This window comes from Anabrus simplex, chromosome 9, assembly GCF_040414725.1.
Source record: "Anabrus simplex isolate iqAnaSimp1 chromosome 9, ASM4041472v1, whole genome shotgun sequence".
In the NCBI taxonomy this organism is placed as follows: domain Eukaryota; kingdom Metazoa; phylum Arthropoda; class Insecta; order Orthoptera; family Tettigoniidae; genus Anabrus; species Anabrus simplex.
Genome location: NC_090273.1, coordinates 3,030,472 through 3,047,651, shown reverse-complemented (window position 1 = coordinate 3,047,651; position 17,180 = coordinate 3,030,472). Strand labels below are relative to the sequence as shown.

The 17,180-nt window shown below is 40.3% G+C and overlaps 1 protein-coding gene across 1 annotated transcript in view; it reads right to left on the bottom strand.

Annotated features, from left to right (window-relative positions):
• Positions 1-17,180, bottom strand: part of LOC137502198 (mediator of DNA damage checkpoint protein 1-like) — a 256,189-nt gene that overhangs the window by 153,186 nt on the left and 85,823 nt on the right. The window contains exon 5 of the mRNA XM_068229239.1: positions 5,345-5,477. Within this exon, the coding sequence (XP_068085340.1) occupies positions 5,345-5,477 (133 nt within the window). The remainder of the gene's footprint in view (positions 1-5,344; positions 5,478-17,180) is intronic.

Here is a 17,180-nt window from a genome sequence, read left to right as displayed (position 1 = left end):
TTTTTGGATTTCTGTACTGTTTGCATTTTTAGATGCTTTGTACTGGCATGGAAAGTGCCTGACGCCCTTAAAACATTGTGGCTTATCGAACTTTCCTGTGACTAGGGGATAAAGTATCTCGCTTCCATGTGCATTGCAACGCACTAATATGACCTCCATCCCTCACCCTTGTACGATTTCCCGGCTGGCAATTTCTCCTTTAAAACCACAAGACCATTTGTGCTCGCATTAAAATAAAGCAATGCAGTTTCACCGGCAATGACAATATTGTTTGGTGCCTACGAATTTATTATATGAGCCACGTCAACTGTCGGCATCGCCAGTGTTCCCGGATTCTGTTTTCCCCACACACTGCCTGTTGCGTGATATTACGGCGTTCCTTAAAAGGTTGAACACACAAGAATTCCGATTTCATTCAACTTAGCAATCATGAAGCGCACTGTAGACCCACCAAAGTGAGTGTAAGTGCCGAAAGTTACCCCTCCACGTTCCGGAACGCGCGTTCTATTATGATGCGGAGCGGATAAATTTAGAGTTGAAATTACTCTGTAACATACTATTGTTTTAAAATGTAAAGGCATTTTCGAATGTAAAGTCTGAATTTTGGTAATGGGGCCGACATTGTACTTCGAATTACAAATTATCCATATTTCGAAGTAAACAATTGAAATAACATGCAAAACTGTATCTCATGTTTCCGGGAACGAGTGCTTCTTCGAATTAGGCGGGATATTGAATTAACCGATTTTGAATTATCGAGGTTCTACTGTAACGTCTTAAAGGTGAAGCGTGGTTGAAATGTGTTTAAAAACGGGCACACTTTACATTCCACTTGCAATAAAAAATATTAAGATATAAATTTAAAGTTCCAAAATTACATGACCTTACACCAAAATAAACCAAGAAAATTATGGTGTTGAATTTTCTGTAGGATTACTGGTTATTTAATAAACAACCTTCAAATGGAAGTGCACATAATATTTTGGTTAACAGCAGCCAGGGAATTTAACGTACAACCTAACATGACCAAATATTGGTGTAACCAAAAAGAGAAACTAAAAGCAGCAAATAAAAGTGGTGCTGAAAATATAAATATCCTGAGAATATTATACAGAGATGCCAACTTTCAAGAAAGGCAATTAGTAATGCAGCCGTCAGGGCACGGGAGGGGGAATTTTTTTTCGAGATCTCACTAACTTACACATCATCGAAAAATCAATGAGCAACATGCAATTCAACCAGATGTAACATATTCAAAGACTGGCATATAAACAGTGTATGACTCTTACCTGCTAGAGTAACAGGTGATCAGCAGTATATCTGAGTGGAGTTGTACACTGGTGACAGGCTTTTTCTTTTGATATCATGTGCATTCTCTGCACTAACAGAGCACTTAACAGTTCGGTGTTCATATTAGCACGGAATTCAGTCTTGTTCTTCCTCACCAACTTAAAAACTCTTTCCACCGGAGCATTGCTATGGGGTACTAGAATAATAGCCATCATTAACTTACTCAGTGAAGGGTACTTCCTTATTCTTGAAGAATCCGTGATCTTCGATATTTCGAACCAAAGTCTGTCAGCCCTTTCATCCTTGTCAAAAGGGAGTCCATCAAATTGGAAACGACTAAACTCATTTTCCAATTAATCAATTTCTTCTGATGACAGAATTTTAGGAATTCCAAGTAACAACTCTCATTTAGGATTTTAGGAAACCGGTCAATTATAAATTCTACTGATAAAAAATCCTTGGATTTCCTCTGAAAAATATCAGCAACTTCAGCATGCTCAAGAAACTTATCCCTAATTGACCATTTGTTGACAATGTACTCACATGTTTTTGTATAGAACAGTCTCACATCGGAATAAAACTTTTTCAATGTAGTTTCATCTAGAGAAAACTACCCTTATGCAAGCCCTCATGTTTGCCCCAATGAACAAGTCACTGTCACTTTTCTGTAATTTAGCAGAACTAAATTTCACGTCAAGCAAATTACTATCGGACTCTGGAACAGAGGATGCTCTCACAAAAACAATAAGGCCACTGAAAAAAAAAATTCCATTTAACACTCAATGAAGTTTATGAATAAGTGATTTCTCTTGTTGGAGGAATACATTTAAGGAGTTGAAAAGTGGAAGAACAGAACTGAGAAACAAAAGGTATAAATTAGCGGATGAATTTTATTGTTCCTTAACTTTCAGAAATGTTGTGTTGGCCTTGTCAGAATCTGATTCACAGAAGAGCATTTTTAAATGGTTCCACTGTTCTAAGACCCTTGATAGACACTGCAGAAGAGATAACCACCTGGTAAAAGCATACTTCAAAATTTTGTGGGGCTTTTCACCAAAGACTTCCTGGCATACTTTTAAAGCACTTTGATTCTTTGAACTCTTCAGCAAATAGTAGTAAATATCAATTAAAAACTGTTCAATATTAACATTTACAAGAGCACTGCACCCCTTTTCAGCAGCTAGGTGCACAAGAGGACAAGCACAGCCTTGCACAGAAATATTAGGATTTTATTTACAAAAAGGGAGGTCACCCCTTTGGAAAGACCAGTCATAGTACTTGCATTATCACATGCGAAACCTACGCAGTTATCCCATGGAATCCCACATTGAATATTCCTTTGCCTGTATTGTCGTTAAATTCCTGAATTGTAAGAATTATCGTTGAAATTTGCGTAGATTCCCTATCTAAAAGCGTCACAACTAAAGGGGTAGAGCTTTTTGTCAACCATATCGTTACTGCTATCTGTTGCCAGGGCAAAGGGCTGGGACTTCATTAACTCTCATACTTTTCCTTCAACTGTAGAAGCCACAGTTTTGACTAGCGCTCCCATTTTTGTTCTCGTACAACCGTACTTCAAAGCCATTTTCGAATCGGGAAACATTTTCTTGAACGAACGTCCCGCATGGTCACTGAAGGCTAAAGTCAAGTTGTGTTCAACACGAAAACTCATAAACAACAACTCTGCGTTTGCTAGTGAGCTTTCACCTTCCGAGGATTTAGCAAAACTGGTTAAAAAGTTGTTTGTGCCCTCAGCTTAACTGTATCCGTATGATTTTGCTAGCCACGTGTTTACGACAGTCGTCTCATCCACCATGACAACTGAAAAATCACGGCTACACACACTACAAAAAACGTGTGAAGGAGATTCTGAGGAATGCAGTAGACAGGGCCATTCTTTCAAATATTCTACCCTAAATTTTTGAACTATTTTTGGTTTCTTACTAGCGTCACTAGTTACGGTAACGTCACCACACGTATTTTCCAGCACAAGAATTCGCTTCATTATCTCAAAATTTTCTTCGTATTTCGTAACAAACTGTTAGCATATATCCTAGAAGCATATATGTAGATTTGGTACTCAAAATTGCAACAAGTACTTCTTCAACAGTCACGCACACAGTATTCACTATGAAACGGAGTTTGTCACCACTTTGCCGCCAAAACAAAAAAACTTGCATACTTGCACAGAAGTCTGATCATGTGATGAACAAGGACAACAACTCTGCAAGATATACCATTTCACAGATGGCTATTTTTCCGGTACTGGAAGCACACACTACGTTCGGTGCGTGAAAACCCAAAATATTCTAAAACGAGGGACTGGAAAGGGCGGGGGTATAAATGATTACTGAGAATTCAAAAGAATATTCTGAGAATTCAAGCTGTAATGATATTCCTTGTGTATCCTTTTGAACACTTCATACACATAAATTTAAAAATCAACAAAAAATCGTAATTTGGGATGGTTCAATCGTAAAGGCGTAACTATGATGGATAATTCGTAAGTATTACGATTGAATCATAATAGTTGGCATCTTTGTATTATAACCAGCTGAGAAATCATAGTATGATTCAACTAAGGGCGTGGAAAACAGCAAAAATGGTGGACCACAGTTATCAACAACACATGCACATTTTTTTTCCAATTTCTATAACAAAAAATCTAGGGTTCATCTTTTACATGGAAATATTTGTAATACCTAAATTAGACATATTAAAACACACAGCATCTCAAAGATGAAATAACCAGTACCACGAATAATGACAGCGTGTAGCTAACCAGTAGAGACTAAAAACGATGCTTTGATGGTCTCACTACAAACAAATCTACGAACGATCAGTAACAGCATCATCTGTGTAACTTACGCAATGAAAAATAGATGTCATAAGCAAGAAAATAAAAGGCACATGTTCACCCTTCGTGGGCCTGGAAGTCGTGTGTTCTCACACATTGGACCCCCAATTACTTTTTGTGAAAAGTGAATACAATAACCTCAATAGAGAGGATATAACCTGAATTATTACAATGTTCAGTATAGATTAACGAGGAGTTTCCAATGCAATCAATAAAAATTGAATACATTGGACGGAGTACTGTATAATCTCGAACACCACCCGCCACCGAATAAGACCCGCACCCTTATTTTGAAAGCAGAAAATTAAAAAAAAAAAAAGTGAAGCCAAAACTATTTACAATCTTTACAAACACACATCAAATGATTAGAAAATACAAATAAAAGTAAACAAACATTTCCAGAACGATATTTAACGAGTTCATTCATCATCATCAGTACCAACTTCGGAACTTTCATCACCATCACCTTCCCACAAACTCTCGTCATTGCTGCCATCCATAGCATTAGAAATGCTACATTTCCTGAAGCTCTTCCATATGAGGTCTCCAGGGATACAATTTCATGTCGTCAAAATCCACGAACACAGCAGATGAACTTCCGGGCACTGAATGCGACCAGTTGGCGTCAGTGTGTGATTATTTTCAATTTCTGAAAACTGAACATTCAGTCCACGATAAGCTCTACAGATCACCACAAGTTAACAGCACATTTTTCTTCTTTCTCCAATCGTGAATACAAGACTCGTCAATATCGTAATTCCAACCGGCGGCACCATTTCCAATAATTTCTGATTCCCGAACTACTTTCAATTTCTCACTCGCAGTGAAAGATAGCAAACACTTTGTGGAATTCATGTTGATACTCTGAGAACGTGCGTGAGACTGGCGCCAAGTGCGGAAGAAGCGTATACGGAGAGAGCATTGTTGCCAAGCTGCGCCTACGGTGATGCCCGATTTACGTGCATTCGAAAAGATAATTTTCCCAAAATTTTAAATAAGACCCGCATCCAATTTTGGAAGCAATATTTTCAAAAAAACAGTGTGGATGGTATTCAAGATTATACGGTATTTATTCCCTTACAACACATAAAGAGATGATGAAAGAGGGAACCTGTCAGAATGTACTGTATGGAAAGAAAAGGGAACGTTTAACAAACGTTTAACCAATTACAAGTGCAGAAATCTGAGCTGTATTACCTTCCTTTGACGAATCCATGGACTCAACTGAGGTATTATGTTTTGCCAACTGGTGGTATGTCGCAAGTATGTCAGCAAAATACAGCTGGGCATTATCTTGAAGCTGGTACCGTAATTGTGGCTTCAGGATCATCTGAAAATATATCATAAGTATGTAATAACCAATTTCCCTTTAAGTGCCAGCTGAAGCTGCATAGTTATACGTGCCAAGTCCATTCATGATTTCTAAGCTATTAGACACTTGATTCTTCTTTTTTGGAAGCCGAACATTCTATTATATCAGTCAGTGTTTCAAACATTTGAACATAATTCGTACCAAATCAAGTGTAAATTCTGAAGTGAACTGAATGCCATGTGCTGAGGACAGAGATGAGCACCCCAGTTGCTTCCAGAACATTATAAGGCTTATGAAATTTTGTAATTTAATGTCACTGGACGATAAGAAAATAATTTGAAATAATGCACGTTCATTACCTAACGATGTTCTTGCATTTTACGCAATGCAAAGACGAGCTGCTTCCGTGGAGTTTGGCTTGGCATGGCATTATTCTTTGGATCGGTCAGTTGTAGAACGGACATGAGTTTACGTTGCTTTTGCTCAAATGGGAAGCCTGAGCCGTTTCTGTGGTACGCCTTTCTTTTCAAATAAACTACGTAACTTTAATCACTTCAAGATCCAAACATTTTCTTTCCTTTTCATGAACTCTAGTATTTTCTAAGATTGCAATGTGGTAGCATTATTTTGACCCCATATCTCAACCTTGTGAAACCATGCGTATTTCATAACCTTTTTCTAAATTTATTATAATTCAACCTTCGTTTCAACTTCTAAGAATGTGACTAGCAGTGTATATAGATCGAGGATTATGCTCATTTCTAGGTCGGCGAACGTAAAATTAATATACTAAAACTTACAAAACATGAGTAAAATTCACGCTCATATGGTATTTATAAATTAGAATAAGTGCATGTTGAATCATCAGAACTTAGCCAGCGTACAAGCTGCTCATTTCCAGTCAATGGTCTGGCTAACATCATGCTATTTGCTTTAAGTTGCACCGACACAGATTGGTCTTATGGTGACGTCATGCAGTTAGCAGACTGTGCCTCTTATAATGGGCTTCTGATCAGTTCACCTGCATACAACCCAGTGTCAGTGGGTAAGGTCTGACACATCCCACTCTAATGAGTCTAGTGTCAGACCTAAGACGTAAACGCTGGTTAATAGAGCAAACGCCTGAAAAGCCTTACATCTGATCTGTTTTTGACAAGCTCTATTGGTGAAAAATATCTAATTCCCTCCATGGGAACTTAATTTTTTTCATTCAGAATTGCTAGACGGGCAATAATTCCAGTGTGGAGATTTATCTCCTGTATGCAGTTATCAGACTGTGCCTCTTATAATGGGCTTCTGATAAGTTCACCTGCAGAGGTAACTTCTCCTAGGGTGCACTCATCAATCCCACACATCAACGTCTCTTTTTTCTCGCTGGCCGGGTGATGCCTCAACTCTAGCTCGTACCTAGCCGGCTACAAAAAAGCATATAGGCCTGACGCCAAGAAGGCAGCCAGCCTCCCCCTAAACCAATATGTATACCCCCATAGTCCGCGACATCCCTCCTTCAATTTCTGATCTCAATATTGAAAGAGAGCTACGCAAATACAGCGTATACAGTGTTGGCAGGCTCCTTGCAGGCGCAGAACATTCCAGAGAGGTACTGCTACACATCTCCGAGCACCGCAATTACCAGTACATCCTAAATAACGGAGTAACGCTCCAGGGCAACCGCTATAGGACTGAATGGACTCCGCAGCGTATCCAATCTCAACTAATGGATACCTCACCAGCTCAACATGCGACAGAGCCACTGCAGGAACAGCCACAACAACGGTCGCTGCCGCCTCCCCCAACAACCGCCACCACTACCAACACTACCTCTACCATACAAATCTCCTCTCCTGCTCCCAGCATCAAAACAGTCACGACCCATCCATCCTCCCTCATGACTTCCTGGCTCCTCGTACTTCCCACCCCTCAGCAACCGACTCTACAGCAAGAACCGCTGCACCCACCTGGAGAGGAAACTGCCACTGCTGCCACTGACACAGCAAGGCCACCATCACCCTCAACAATACCAGACAACGGCTCCATCCATAGCTGCGTTATACGCGGAGTGGATCCCAGCATCCCACAAGAAGACATTGCAGAAGACCTAAGGAGAACAGGTGTCCTCGTACAACGTGCACCTTCAGGATCCGGAACGCAGACGGGCCTACCTTCCTAGTGCGTCTCCATCTTTCGAGCCACGAAGAAGTCCAGCACCTAGTTGACCACGGACTACACCTGCACGGCCGCCACCACCGAGTGGAACACTCCCGTTCCCCTATTCGCACTATAACCCGTCCCACCACATCCAGCCATCGTCCCCGGCTAGCCAAAACTAACTAACCAGTTCACCTCCTCGCTACCATTCCTTGTAAGATCCGTTCCCTTCCCACCGCAACACGCCCCCCCCGCCCCTCCAACCTGTATGTCCTTTACTAACAACAGTTTTAAAGTCAACAACGATTTTATTATGTGCTTACTTTAATGCTTTTTTCCCTAAGCTTTTGTGTAAAAAGCTGATGATGATGATCGCAAAGCGATCGAAACATGTACTGTTATTTTTAAAAATAAAAAGGTATTGATTAGGTGGAAAATATTTTCTTAACTCATTGCGGGCCGTGGACGGCGTAAGACGTTTAATGTTCCGCGCAAAGCAATGCTGTTTATATTCGTCATCTATGCATTCTTACACCTTAGTCAGCGTTACTGGTTGTAGCAGGAAGTTGGTTGACTCTCGCGTTAAGTGGGCTCATGTTTATCTTAGCTGTTTTAGCGGGAATATATCAGCACTTCCTCGCGTACTTAAGATTCCAATGCAGTGCGTGTCGTTCTTACCGACTGTAGTATAATGGCTTATAAAACAAAGTTTCTTACAGAAGATTAATTATTAGATATTGTTCACAATGATTATTCTGGTGATGAACTTATTCCTGACATAGACTCAGACAGTGAAAGTGACGAGGAAATTCCGATTCCTGAATCCGATAGGCCTATAGAGGAAAGTGAAGTGCCTGATACATATCATCCTAGTTATTATCCACCTTTTCCACCATTCACAGAGAATTCAAGTATAAACTTTCAAATAGAAAGTGAGCAGGATATTTTGGGTTACGTGAGTATTTTCACGAACGACAAATTTTATCAGTATGTGTATAAGCAGACCCATCTATACGCGCGGCAAGTGATAAGTGCGGCACTGCGGTCTTTCACAAAGAATTCGATCATGCAATCGTGGAAACTGATTAGTCCAAAATCCTGTTATAAAAATGTACTGGACCGAAGACACTGTTTTTTCTAATACAATGTTCCGAATACACTTCCTTCATATTCTTTTCATTTCTTCACTTCGGTGACAGTAATCATTATACCGAAAATACAGAGAGGCTGTACAAAATTAGACGTAATTTGGAACCTGTGACACCGGATATCACACCCTAAATATTTACTAGAGGCAAGCACAAAATATCATGTTTCTAACATTTTTAGTTCAGGAGTAATGTAAGTGATGCATGTTAAGAGGGCCGGGCATGAAAATTGCTGGTCCAGGCATTCAAGTGTCCCGCTCAGAAGCAGGTACTGAACGTGTTAAGAAACCAATTAGATCCCTCTCAAGTGTTGATTCGATCTCTGGCATGTTCTGCCATCTGTTGGGCATTATGATTATGTAAAAGTAACTGATCACAGCTTATAACTTCGGGAAGTAACTTAAACAGCTTTTTGTAGACATTTGTGGAGCTCATCTGTAATGTAAACAAGCGTGGCGGAACAACAAGCTAGTTGCTCTCGCAGCAATATTATTTCGGATCAGAGACTCTTCAGTTATTATCCACAGCAGAAAGTGACGATAAAGATGATAGTTTTTAGTGAATTGTTAAACGATTCTGAAATTGAGAGTGATGCAGAGAGTGCTCAAATACTGTAAATGAGAAAGAAACAAAGCCTCCTTCTAAACAATGGGGAAAAAAAACATGGTGAGCTCAAAAGCTATTTCATAACTATTTTCACGGCAGACGGATGACTTTCATCCACCAACTTTCAAGTAACTGTGACAGACTCTGGGAGCCAAGTAGTGTTTGATGACAACCCCAAAATCATTGATTTTTTAAAAACTATCCTGCCAGTGGTCGGTGCAGCTGGTTGGTGATGAAACAAATTGGGATCACAAACAACTGGTGGGAAACAGTGAGCTGTCACCACATTCCAGGTTTAGAAAGTATTTTAAAATATCAACTTATGTACATAAAACGATTTACGTGAATTAGATGCCTAGAGATGTTAGGAAATCATGTCATTTTGGGCTCTTTACTTTGCATAAAGATGATCTATACATGGGCACAAGAAGTGTAATTTTGTTTTCTCTCAAAATACACTAGTGTCCAAAAGTTAAGTATAATCACTAAACGTGGCCATACCACCTCATAGGAATGTCGGACGGATTGCTGAACAGGCGGAAGCTGAATAACACACCATATGTCACACAACTTGTCCAAAAAAGTGTAAGAAAGGTTCCGATAGCTAAGGTACATCTTTGACAACAACTAACAAAACTTGGCAATGTCTTCCACAACAAAATATGCTGTTAATAGGGTGTACGGTTACCCCTAATGGCCACATATGCTTCGCATCAACGAGGCATGCTCTCTACCAGATGGTCCAAGAGCTCTTGTGGCAGTCGATCCCATGCCTCCGAAGGGGCAATGCTAAGGTCTTGGAGGGTCCTTGGTGGAGGCTGATGGGATGCAATTCACCTCCCCAATGCATCCCAGGCATGTTCTATAGGATTCAGATCCGCAGACCTCACTGGCCACTCCATGCAATGAATGTCTTCCCCAGCCAGAAATTCATCCACCAGAGCAGCGGGGTGCAGTCGGGTATTATCGTCCATTAAGAGGAAGTCTGGACCAACCGCACCTCTGAAGAGTCGAACATGTGATCTCAGTACCTCATCCCTGTATCTCCGAGCGTTAACAGTGTTCCTCGGACCACCCATAAAGATGTGCAGGTCCGTACGGCCATTCAACACGATGCTGATTTCTACGCTTATCGCAATAGATATAGCGTACACAAGAGCAAATTTGCATTCTCTAAATTGACAACATTCATTGCCAACATAGCAATATTTTACATTACCATTGAGCATTTGGAAAGGAGTAAATAGGAAATAAATTATAGAAACACATGTTCACAAAAAGCATAGAAAATAATAAATACACTTTTTACAATATATACAATATTTGAGTTGAATGTTTGCTGTAGGGTAGATGAAACATGCCACCATCACGTGACAACCCAGAAGAGTTTACAACACTACTTGTGTGCCTCGCTGCTGGACACCACTTTCTTCACAACATTCTTTGGAATGAGTCCATCCATTTTTTTCTGGTAACAACATTTGCAGTTTCTTCGTACCTTTCTGTTGTCACCTTACTTCCGCTGTAACGTATGCCCTGCAGATATTTTTGGCTTGGGTGGGCGTTGTTCCTCCTCTCTTTCAGGTTCTTCCTTTTTTTTTTTTTTCCATAACAACACCTTCTTTGAAATTTGATATGGATATGGGTTCTTCTGTTGGTACAGGATATGTGCGTTGACCAACACTGTACCAAAAAGTAGCTCAATCACTATCTTTTTGTACCATCTTAAGAGATTTTCTGAGAGACGAAACGTAACAGCTCATCTGATCGGATAATTCTGTATGAACTTCCCCATCATTGTAATCGAGAATCATTGTTGGTTTCCGGATGTTACCACGCCTCCTTTCTATTTCTACAGTTTCATCACCGTGTTTTGTCGACAACAGCAGCACATCCCTTTTATCCTTCCATCTGAGGAGTTATGCCTTTCTTATTCTCTTTCGCAATCTCTTCACCTTTCTTCAGTTTATTCTCAACAACTTTTGGTATACCTTTCCTATTTTTTCTCAGCGTTCCCAAAGATGTGTCTAATGATCAAGCAGCGTCGAAGCTAACTCCAAGCTCGTATAGTAATTATCAGTTACTATGGTTCTTCCATCTCCAAGCAAATCTTCGGCAAGTTTCATAACCTCGCTTGTTGGGATAGATCTTCCTCCACCCCTTTCCTTTCCTGCACATAATATTATATTCGCAGTGTAACTTTTTGCACAACGAAGTTTGAAAGCTTTGACCCTGTACTTGTGTGCTTTGTTTGGGATGAACTGTTTTATTATCAGTCTTCCATGGAAGGGTATCAGAGATTCATCGATGCAGACTGTTTGGCCAGGTGTTAGTAGGTCCTTGTACTTTGCCACTAGAATCGTGATAAGAGCAGATAATATGAATAACCCGTCTCCAGGGAGACATTCTTCATTGTTAGAGATGTGCCACATTGGTAATAACAATTGGAATCTGTTTCGGCTCATTGTTGGTGGACATATTTCGTTCCTGTATAGAGACATACTCCAGTAATTGCAATGTGTGACATATGCACTAGACCCATGTAGCCTATAATACCTAGGAAATTTCTCACCTCATTTTCATTTGCTGGAGTACATGAGCGGATATGACTGAAAGGAGAATGTTCTTCCAGAGCGAGTTTTTGTTTCATTCACCATAACAGTGATAAGCTCACTGCTAATGAATTTACAGTAGAAGTCATATGGAGAAGCGGACAAATTCGTGATTCAGTTCAACTTAATCTCGAGTCCCAACATTGGAAGCAAAATTCTGATGTCTTCCCGGAGGATTATGCCACGTAACAAATATTTCCTCTCCTTCTTCATCTTACTGCACCTCATTTTCCCCCTCAGTACTCTCATGTTCTTCATTAGATGGTCCTGGTTGCACATGATCTTCAACTGACGCCGCATCTTCCTCATGAATGCATTTTTGCAGATGTGTCGTATTATTCTTGTCTGCTGTATTATGTAGATTGTTATTTTTACTTGAGGTCTCACATGAAATTTCTCTGGACTTCTTTCGTGGAGGTTCTTCAGCTTCGCTGTCACTTGAACTCACAGTACAGTAGTCTGGAACGTCTGAGAGGTCATGCATAGCCCATAGCTCATCATCTACCAATTCTTCTGAATCTGAAATATACGTATGCAATTTGTGGTTAGTAAATATACTTCAAATTTAATTTTGTGAAGAGTTCTTTGTCTTGCAAAACGTAATAGATCAGTTTGACATAGAGACTACTTACCAGAATTCTCATACTGAAGGGTTAGCGACATTATCTTCCGAGTTTGAGAAGAAAACGGTTTCATTTTATAACTAACCTCTCCGTTCACTGGCAAAATAACTTAGAAATATCTTGCAAGTATTTCACACACACCCTACTGTAAAACAATGAGTGCCTTGCGATTGTATGCTAAGCGCTAGTAAATAAATTGTGGCATGCTCTGTTATCTACAATGTGTACTATCAAGCAATGCAAGCTTCTAGTACCGCTAGACTGTACCACTCTGGCCGTCTAGGCAAGACCATGCAGTGAACTTTTCTGTGAGGCCAAGGTGGTACCTCAGGGTGCTAGGAATTTTTATTGTATTTGGTACGTATATTGAACACTTAAGTGAAATATCACTTCGAATTTTGCCTAACTACTTATTTACTACAGTCATAGAAGAAAAAATCCTTTGGCCACCAGGACATTTCTTGCTATGGGTCCTGTCAGTCAACAGGTTAAATGTTTTTGAAAAGGCAGTGGTGTGGCGCCCAAAAGCCCTTCATTCACAAACCGCCACTGTATACAAGGAGGAATTCATACTGGATGTCACGGACTGAATAAGGCATTATGTTCTTTGTTTTATTCACCAGGCCCATCTATATCAGTAGACTACCTTAAATCCTCGGGATGATTTCGTCAGTTGATAAAAATTAATTGTTCCTCGGTACTGCACTAAGACATTATCTGAAAATCCCTAAAGTATAAAAACTCGCCGAAAAATTGCACTTCATTTCCCCCAGAACCTCTTTGTAAACCACGTTTGTAGTATTGCCTTTTGGGGCTAAGATGACCAAGCTACTGGCAGAGCTAAATCTGGAACATGCAACATGGAGTCCTCTTTTAAGTCAAAAAAAGAAAAAGAAAGGGTTTCTTTATTTCTAAAGGAGATTCCAAGTATCAATTTTCAAGTCTGTAACATCTTAGTTTTTGAGATATAAGTATCCTCATAAAGAGAATTCAACCCCTTCTTCACTCATTTTCGATTTCCAGCTTAAGTTGATTTTCCGAAAACAAGAAGTACGTATATTATTATTAAAGGAGATTACAAATACCAATTTTCATGTTAAGTTTATGAGATATACTCATTTTAAAAACTGTCCCACTCCATGGCTGAGTGGTCAGCGCTGAGGCCTTCAGTTCACAGGTTTCCGGGTTCGATTCCAGGCTGAGTCGAGGAATTAAATCGTGTGTGATTAATTCTTCTGGTTCGGGGACAGGTTGTTTGTATTTGTCCCAGCACTCTCCTCTTCATATTCACTCAACACACCACTTTACCAACCACAACAGGAACACGCAATAGTAATCCAGCTGAAAAACAGGGACAAATCCACATTTGCGACACAGGTCTCACCCGTGACCCCACAGGTGTGGTAAAAGCGGTAGAAGAAGAAGATGCACATTTTAAAAATTCACCCACTTGTTTTTTTATAATTTCATCCCCTTAAGTGGAATGTCCAAAAAGTGTGTTCATTAATTTTTAAAGGAGATTCCAAGTACAAATTTTAACGTCTGTAACGTCTTCAGTTTCTGAGATATACCAGGTGGCTCACGGACGCCGTACTTTCTACTTATAAATGTCCCGCATGCATAAGTGATGTGTGGGGTGTCTACCAACTGATTTTAACAGGGGAACTACTGCCAGAGGGCAGGTTACGTCAGAATATGAAGAGATAAGAAACAGAGTCCCACCCGCAGAGTGTTACTCAGCGCTGGCGGTCGAATGCACCCCTTGCATTAGTAAACATCGTTTTCGACCGCATAGTTCTAGGCTGGTGTATGGTACAGCTGCACTATATTTACTGTCTGCTTATCGCCAATGGCTAATGTGTTCAGCAGTGACGAATACATAGACATTATTTTAATCTGGACAACCCGGTTGGAATGCAACCGAAGCTCCAAACAGATGCATGCCTTCTACACAAGTATTTTACCGAACAGTATCGTTTTTGTTTCATACACGTAACTCTTTTATCGAGTGGAATGTCTACACATGTGTAAATTAACAAGTGATTAAATTTCCTTTTCTGCATCTTTGGCGAGTTAACAAACAGTAGCGGCGATTAGGGGGTGGGGCGTGAAGGGAAAGTCGCCCCCGCCCCTCGCCACTTTGTGGAGTAAACATTACATATTCACTTTAGCCACCTGGAACTAGGAATTATTATTATTTGTTTTGCTAATTGCTTTACGTCGCACCGACACAGATAGGTCTTATGGCGACGATGGGATAGGAAAGGCCTAGGAGTTGGAAGGAAGTGGCCGTGGCCTTAATTAAGGTACAGCAACAGCATTTGCATGGTGTGAAAATGGGAAACCACGGAAAACCATCTTCAGGGCTGCCCACAGTGGGATTCGAACCCACGATCTCCCGGATGCAAGCTCACAGCGAATTATTTGTAAAAGAAACGTTATCCGTACAAGCCTTTGTGTCTTATCTGCTAATTCTTTCCTTTATTTTCCTTAATTATTAACATAATTTTTGGCGGAAATAAGCACCAAATGCCGTTCGTCGCGGCTAACCAATTTGTATAGCGCTACGGCAAGTAGTGGAGACCTTGCATGTGCTGTGGGGAAGGGTAGTAGGGGTAAAAAGTTTTTGCCAAGGTCGTGGACACTGAGTTATAATTCACCGGTATGTCGCACGCATTCGGTCAGTCTGGCAGCCTCTTCAGTGTCTGTTAGTTCCTTAGTGTGTATTAAAATACTAAATAACTTTTAATTGCATGATCATGCCGTACTTCTATTTAATTGTACCGGCTGAGCTAGCCGTGGAGTTAGGGCCGCGCAGCTGAAAAGCTCGCACCCGGGCGATAGTGGTTTCGAATCCCACTGTCGGCAGCCCTGAGGACGGTTTTCCGTAGTTCCCCATTTTCACACCAGGCAAATGCTGGGGCTGTACCTTAATTAAGGCCACGGCCATTTCCATCTCATTCCTAGGCCTTTCCCGTCCCATCGTCGCCATAAGACCTATCTGTGTCGGTGCAACGTAAAGCAAAATAGTAGAATATTTTTTTACAATTGGTTTTACATCGCACCGACACAGATAGGAATTATGGCTACGATGAGACAGGGAAGGGCTACGCGTGGAAAGGAAGCGGCCATGGCCTTAAATATGGTACAGCCCCAGCACTTGCCTGGTGTGAAAATGGGAAACCACGGAAAACTATTTGCAGGGCTGCCGACAGTGGGGTTCGAACCTACTATCTCCCGAATACTGGATACTGTCTCAAGTATTATTACAATATTATAAGTCCACCTGTTCAATACAATACAATATGATCCACTATTTCATATGGTCAAATATTTTTTATACATAATGCAAAAAAGTCAAAGGTACATGTTTCACCCTCCTTACGGGCATCATCAGCCTATATCAATCTTAAAAATAATACATATACTTATAAATTATAGGTTAAAATGTTGAAAAATGATTTCGTAAAACATTATACAATAACATCTAAAACAACGATAATGCACCAAAGTATGTTAAAAGAGAGTGAATTGACAGTTTTGAAGATTAAAACGTGATTAAACATGAAATTTTGAGAGTTTAAAACTAAAATGGATCCATATTTTTATAATAATCATTAAGACTGTGATGGCCTTGAGTGTAAACACAATCATCAAAGGGGGATGTTTCTTCAATTCCCAAGTTGAATCCAAGGTGGTAAAATCACTTTCAGTTATTTAAAACGGAAGTGTGAATGTAATAAACAAGTTAAAATGTATATGTTTAGGATATCTGAAAGTCGAGAAGAAAATGGAACTGTTGTAGAGGCGTTGTTTATGATAAAACGTATGTCAAAGCTAGCGGAGTGCGGAAACTATGTGATAGTCGAATGGATCTAAAAGATAGTCAAGTTGATGTTATAATTCCGTTGAAACATTGGTTGGAAGAAATGTTCACGATTTTTCGTACAGAGCGTATTAAGTACGTCAGGTTGTTACAGCAGCGCTACCTGGATACTGGATACTGGCCGCACTTAAGCGACTGCAGGTATTGAGCTCGGTATTGGTATTATTATTATTATTATTATTATTATTATTATTATTATTATTATATCACCAGAGTAAGGTGCAGTTCAACGTACCGTGTGAAGGATTGCGTTCGAAGTATTGTAGTACTTTCTGCACAACGCCAGCATTACCGCAGACGGGTCTGTCGCTGCTCCTATGTATCTTGAACGATCCAAGAGTTCTTAACTGCAACTCTGTTCGGCGAAATACATGTATAGAAGGCAGACGTCTATTTGGAAACTGCTGTGCATACCGTCTGCGAGCTTCGGCTGCATTCCGACCAGATTCTCTGTAGACCAAAATGATGTCTGTGTATTCCTCGCTGCTAAACACACTAGGCATTGTTGACATGCAGACAGTAAATATAGTGCGGCTGTACCATACACCAGCCTAGAACTATGCGGTCGAAAACGATGTTTACTAATGCAAGGGGTGCATTCGACCGCCAGTGTTGAGTAACATGCTGCGAGCGTGACTCTGTTTCTTATCTCTTCATATTATGACGTAACCTGCCCGCTGGCTGTAGTTCCCCTGTTA